This window comes from Octodon degus, unplaced genomic scaffold (genome assembly GCF_000260255.1).
Source record: "Octodon degus isolate 3935 unplaced genomic scaffold, OctDeg1.0 scaffold00032, whole genome shotgun sequence".
NCBI lineage: Eukaryota > Metazoa > Chordata > Mammalia > Rodentia > Octodontidae > Octodon > Octodon degus.
The window spans coordinates 3,320,593-3,327,081 of NW_004524608.1; the positions used below are offsets into that span (position 1 = coordinate 3,320,593).

The following is a 6,489-nucleotide window of genomic DNA, read 5'->3' on the forward strand; positions in this document are numbered from 1 at the left end:
TTCCACAAAGCTGTCAGCCTCAGGTTGCTGTAGTTCGATCCCCACAACACTTCAGCCAGCCAAACCACCCCTGAGGGCATTTGGAGCAAAAAAAAAAAAAAAAAAACAAAACCCTTATGGGGCTGGGGAGATGGCTCAGTGGAATAAGGGCTTCCCTAGCAAGTGTAAGGGTCTGAGTTCAATCCCCGGTTCTGCAAAAAAAAAAAAAGAATAACATCAATGCTTGTTTCATTTTTTTAACAGTAGAAAAATTTATTAGGGAAAAGGAATGAGGGATAGGAATAGCTTCTGAGACAGAATCAATCCCGAATGGGTTGCTTTAGGTCCATTTTAAAAATAAAAGTTCTAACTAGGCCTGATGGAATGTGCCTGTAATCCAGCACTCAGGAGGCTGAGGTAGGAGGATTGCCGTGAATTTGAAGCTGGCCTGGACTACATAGGTGAATTCAAGGACAGCCAGCACTACATAGTGAGACCCTGTCTCAAAAAAAAAAAGTTCTGGAGCTGGGTGTGGTGGTGCACACCTGTAATCCTAGCATTTAGGAGGCTGAGCCAGGGGGGTGCTGCAAGTTTAAGGCCAGCCTGAACTACATAGGAAGAACCTGTCTCAAAAATATTCTAAAGGAGTCTATCCTGGGGGCTCTAAAGAAACATGTGGATCCAGGAACCTATTGTGCAAATGTAGGACCTTGTCTTACTTTTGGATCATTCAGCACATGAAACCCAAGAGGATATCCAGTGTGAGAATGAATGTAGGAAGGGGATATTGTCTGGGACTGCTTTCTACTCTGAAAAGTTCTATTCTACTTCTCTTACAGTACTCGCAAAAAGAAGACAAATATGAGGAAGAAATAAAGATTCTTACTGATAAACTCAAGGAGGTGAGCAAAGAGGATGAAAAGGACTGAAAACCCTGAAAGGCATTTAAGGCACTGGTGTGGGCTTAGACTGGCTGGCTTTGGTTTGGGAGTTCTAGGAGTAAGAAGGGAAGGACAGACCTTTTTCTGTGTTCCTCATTCTGACTGAGTTTGTGTCCCCCCCTCCATCCCAGGCGGAGACCCGCGCTGAGTTTGCTGAGAGATCAGTAGCCAAACTGGAAAAGACCATTGATGACTTGGAAGGTATGGAGCCTGATAGAGAGATTCGAGTAGCGACCTTGCCCTGGACCGGGAGCCCTTTTCCCTGTGCACTAAAGGGAATTTGGAGTGATGGTGGCATGTGTGCCGTCCCCCATCCTGTTCCACAGCCAGACAAAGTGGATCCAGCCCCCAACTTGGATTTTAATAGACTACCTAGTGTTTCTGGAATTTGCCTCTTCTCTTTGAGGAGTGGTAATGGCTGGCTGTGCTTACATCAGTTTAGTTCTAAGTCTTTAGTGTGATAAAATGGAAGCAGGATTTCAGAAGGCAGCAAGGGTTCATGTTGTCACCCCATGGCTACTTTTGGCAGTCCTGCCCTCCCTTCTCTAAGGGAGGACCTGTGGCTTGCCATGGCCCAGGGCTGACCAGTGGCAGGTGCTGTGGACATTCTTCTGTCCCTGCAATCTGGCATATGCTTCTGTTTTGATGAGGAAAGATTTCTTGCTTTGGGAGCTTTGCGATGTGCTCCCTTGGCATATTCTTGGTACCAGGATGTTCTTTGACAGGTTTTGGAGAGGTAACCTACAGCCCAAAGGAGCCAGCAGTATTGGTCACACTTAGACACAGAAGTGTCCTGTGGGTGTGTACTTTCTCCCTTTTCTATTTTTTGTTAAATTGTTAGTACTGGCAGGAACTGGTTAACTGGGTGAGAGTTGTATCTTTGTATGTACCTCTGGTAACAGGACTATGCCTAGGTTCTCTTGCTGCAATTAATTAGAGGCATTACGAATTGCTCTTGGTCCTATGGGACCGTGGATCTGAACATAGCCAGTCCTGGCTGCCAGAATAGACATTTTCTGGTGTGTAGACACATGGTCGCACATTTCCTCATTTCTAACGATTCCCTCTCTTCATCTGCTTCTGATACCTTTCACTCTGACCCCCTCGTTCCTCCCTGTGGTTCCTGTGCCTGCCCAGATGAGCTCTATGCCCAGAAACTGAAGTACAAGGCCATTAGCGAGGAACTGGACCACGCCCTCAATGACATGACCTCTATGTAACTATCTGACAGCAGAGTGGGGCTGGCTTGTGGGTGGGTGGGGATACAGGCTATGCATAGCGTGCTTTGGTTTTGTCCTTTGGAAACTAGAATCTTCACACTTATTTTGAAAACATTGGTGCTGGTTACTTGTTTGGCAAAAGCTAACGAGGCATTTAATCTTGGGTGAGTGCTAATCCCTGATCTATGTATAATTTTTATACTTTGCATTTTTAGTCTTTACATTGTGACCTGTTATTTGTTTCTCAGGAAGGGCAAGAGCAAGTGACTTGGGCCCTCATACATCATAATAGAATTCAGACCTCTTGGGTGTATTTGATATGTATCATTTAGGGGAAACACCCAGAGTAGGAAATAAATCAGGCTGAGTCTCAGAAGCAAGCCAAGTTGTAAACAGCACCAAAAAAAGTTGTTGGGGGCTTCATCTGTTTGCTGTGGATCTCACTGATCCTTGATGCTAATCTACCTCTTCTTCCCACTAACCCTGAAAAGAAGCCGAATGTTGTAGTCTACTGTGTCTGGCTCTCTTTTTTTATAATTCCTGCTACCACCTCTTTTTCCTCTTCCTTTGTCCCAAATTGCTTTCTAGATTGATTCTAATCCTTCTCACCTAGAGTATCCTTACTTTTTCATACAGATAACTATCACCGCTTCTGCTCTGTTCTGGATCTGCCCCTTTCCTCGGGGAACCCAACGCCCCACTTGCTCTGGATTCCATTTGGGTCAGCCTGGCTGGTCCCCAAGGCATTAGGATGAGGGGGTCACAAAGCAACTTATGTATTCTTTTCCACCCCCACCCACATTAAAATGTTAAGATGCTGGAAGCCTTATGCCACCCTGCATTTGTGTCATTGACAAAGCTGTTGCTGTCCGTAAGAACACGTGGGCACGTGATGTGGGGAACAGCTATCCGTAGGCGCCCCTTCCTCTGATTTATGTATAATCAAAGCTACTTTGTGTGTGTCTGTTTTTTTCCTTGACATTTAAACTTGGCCAGGGCTTGGACAGAGGGGTGGGGGTGCGTAGCTCCGTGGTAAAGCAACTGTTTACATTGTTGAAGACCCTGGGTTCCATCCCAAGCATCACCAAAACAAACATACAAAAAGTTCATTAAGCTTGACTGATCGGAGACTAGGCCCTCTGGAGTACGAAATCTGGTGTTTTCAAGCCAGAAATGGTAATCCAGGTCTTCTGCTACCAAGTTCTTATATCTTCTCCCTGGAGTGTTCCTTCACATTCTCTTTTTAGGTCCTCTTCCTTTGATACAGTCAGGGTCGGGGAGACCACTGAAGTGATTCTCAATGCTTTTTTTACCCTTTACCAGTTATTCAGATAGTGCAGTCTCAGAACATTCAATGGACCCCAGTAATTAGTGTTAAAAATGACTATGTCACCCCAAGTCATAGAAAAACATAATGGATGGAATTCTTTTTTTTTTTTAATTCTTGATTATTTTCTTTTTCAGACCTTTCTTACAAATTTGAGGCTTACCATTACTTGCTAGTGCGACACAAGACAAGTGATAAATTAGAAAAATGAAATCAATACTGCATATTTCACACATGAGGGCATTGGTTTGTTATATACATAAATTTCTACCAGTTGCCTCTGGTTCATATTTTGGCATCAACTATCAAAATTCTGGAAACTCTTATCCCAAGCTGGTGCTGTGGTGCCACATACCTATAATCCTAGCATTCTGGGAAGTGAGGGAGGGGGCTTATATGTTTGAGTCCAACCAGGCAATTTAGCAACTTCACGAATCTCTGTCTAAAGAAAAATAAAAAGAGCTTGGCACACCAGGTCAGTGCCAAGGCCCTGAATCCAGTCCCTAATACCATGAAAAGCAATAAAGAAACTCCTGTTCCAGTGTACACAGTGAAGATCATTCTGGTTAACGTAGCTGCTGGCTATACTCATCTAAGTGTTCTTGCTTTTCCTTTAAATAGATATAGCCAAGTAGTTTTCCCTAACCTAAAACTTTGTCTCATGTCAAATTCAGATACTTTTCTACCAATCCATTTCTTCCATCCACATTTTATTTAGCCAGTCCATGGTATATTGGTATTTTCTAAATGTAGAAATAACATGGGGGGGGGGGCTGATGAGATGGCTCAGTGGTCTAAAGCACCTATTTAGAACAAGCTAAGCAAAGCAAAGCACACGGACCATGGTTCAATCCCCCAGCACCACATGCCAGCCAGCCCCACCCCGTGGTGGGCTGAGCTGGCCACACAATAAATAAATAAATAAATAAATAAATAAATAAATATTTAAAAAAAAAAAAAGAAATAACATGGGGACAGAAATAAAGGTGGAGGCTTCATCCCTCCATGTTGCTCAGAATCTAGTAAGAGTAGAATACATAGAGCTAAAGCTGTCCTGTGGTGAGTACCACAAATAATATACCATGTGGCATATCCAATGAAAATACTCCAGTGAGTATGATTAGTAAAGACTCAAGGAAACAAGACTTAGCAAACAAACATATTAGGGCTCGGCCTCCTTCCCAGTTGAGTGAAGCCGAGGCAGTAAGATTCTAATTGAAGACCAGCCTGGGCAATTCAGTGGGGCCTGTCTCAAAATAACAAGGGCTGGGAAAAAATTCAGTGGGAAAATATTTGGAATATGTCAATCCCTCAATACTGAATTCAATCCTCAATGCTGCCAAAAAAATAAACCAGCTTACTTCATTTTCCTTGGGTTTCAAAAGATTGGTTTTGTTTTTTGTTTGTTTTTTTGAGACAGGCTCTTATGGAGTTTAGGCTGGCCATTTACTTTCAGCAGTCCTCCTGCCTCAGCCTCTCAAGTGCTGCCATTACAAGTGTGCGCCACTGTGCCTGGCAAAAGATTGGGTTATTGATGAGCAGAATTGAGTTGAGTGATAGATATTGAGCATTCTTTCAAAGGAAAAGAAAGTAATAAAGGCATAGATGGGAATGGAAAGGACACAGTAGCTATAAATCAGATTTAGAGGAAGGGACGGGGTATTTATTATTTATGGGGGGCGGTATTGGGAATTGAACTCAGGACCTTGCACTTGCCAGGCAAGTGCTATGCCCTAAGCTATATCCCTGGTCCCTTGTTTCAATTTCATTTGATGTTGATGCTATTGGAAATTTTGAAACAGGCATGTGTTATGATATAAATTCCACATAAGTTTGAACTTGATGACTAAGTTAAGACTAGAAGGTCTGGCCAGATAGCTCAGTGGACTAAAGCTCCTGTTAAGGACAGGGTTTGGTCCCTAGAGTGCCATGCAGGCCCTGCCCCTAGGGCACACTGAGACAGGACTGAGGCTGAGTGTGGTGGTGTGCACTTGTAATCCCAGCATTTGGGAGGCTGTGAACAGGATCACGACAAGTCTGATCTGTGTAGTGAGACCCTATAGACCCTGTACTAAGTACATTTTTAAAAAAGGTTATATTGGAATGGTAACAAATTAGCAAAGTAATGCATAAACATGACAACTCCCAAGTTATAGCCATTGTGAAACCATTTTTACCATATTTAGTGTTTGCCATATTTAGCTGCTGCTCACAATACTATTTTCTTCAAATCTCAGAAAAGTTTTGAGAGGATCTCACCGTGTGGTCCAGGTGTTCTTTTAATGTACATTAACATGTATATTGCTATTTTATTTATTGTTGCATACTAGGGATTGAGCCCAGGACCTTGCACATGCTAGGCAAAAGTTCTTCCATTGAGCCACATCCCCAGCTCTTATTTATTTTTCAACTTCCTGACATTATCACCCCTACATGCTGTTCCTGTGTACTGTACACATACGGTGCATATGCAGTACTCACAGCACATGTCCCATTGGGAAATACTGAGGTGTAGTTATGGCAGTTTTCCAGGAGAGAGTAATCAAGGTCTGAACCAGGACAGTGGTAGTAGGGAAATACCACTGAAGATAGGCATTTTAAAGTGCTTGGCCTCAACATGCAAAGAGGAAAAGTCATGGTGACTGGTTTTGAGACTGGATGTTGTAAAGATGTAGGGAGGTCACATGTTCCTACTTTGGGGAGTTGAGAAGGGAAGAGAAGCTATGCTTGACCAAAGTGGTACTGTCCAGGCTCTTTGAAAGGAGGAAGCACATAGAGCTGTAAAAGTTAAGGGGAAAGTCTTCTGTGGGAGAGGAAGCCATATGGAACTGGTTGGAGAGCCAGGTGGAAGATGAGTAGTTCTGGTCCTTGGTAAAGTTCAGGGGTGGATGCTTTCTAGTGGTTGTCAGCTTCAGCAGAGCTTGGGAAGGAAGATAACTGAAGGGGGACATTCGGTCCTCTAATTCGAGATGCTCTTTAAGCATTAAGGTAAAGAGATAGCCATCAAGTGAAACATTGGGGA

The 6,489-nt window shown here is 43.3% G+C and overlaps 1 protein-coding gene across 13 annotated transcripts in view; it reads left to right on the top strand.

The window, feature by feature from the left end:
• Positions 1-6,489, top strand: part of Tpm3 (tropomyosin 3) — a 34,735-nt gene that overhangs the window by 22,801 nt on the left and 5,445 nt on the right. For 5 of the 13 annotated variants that reach the window (XM_004629819.2, XM_023713600.1, XM_004629820.1 and 2 more), the window contains 2 exons: positions 819-881; positions 1,052-1,121. In XM_004629819.2, coding sequence (XP_004629876.1) covers positions 819-881; positions 1,052-1,121 — 133 coding nt within the window. Of the gene's footprint in view, positions 1-818; positions 882-1,051; positions 1,122-2,057; positions 2,141-2,776; positions 2,961-6,489 lie in introns of those variants that run through there. The other 8 variants (XM_012514431.2, XM_004629818.3, XM_023713601.1 and 5 more) reach the window with 3 other exon arrangements.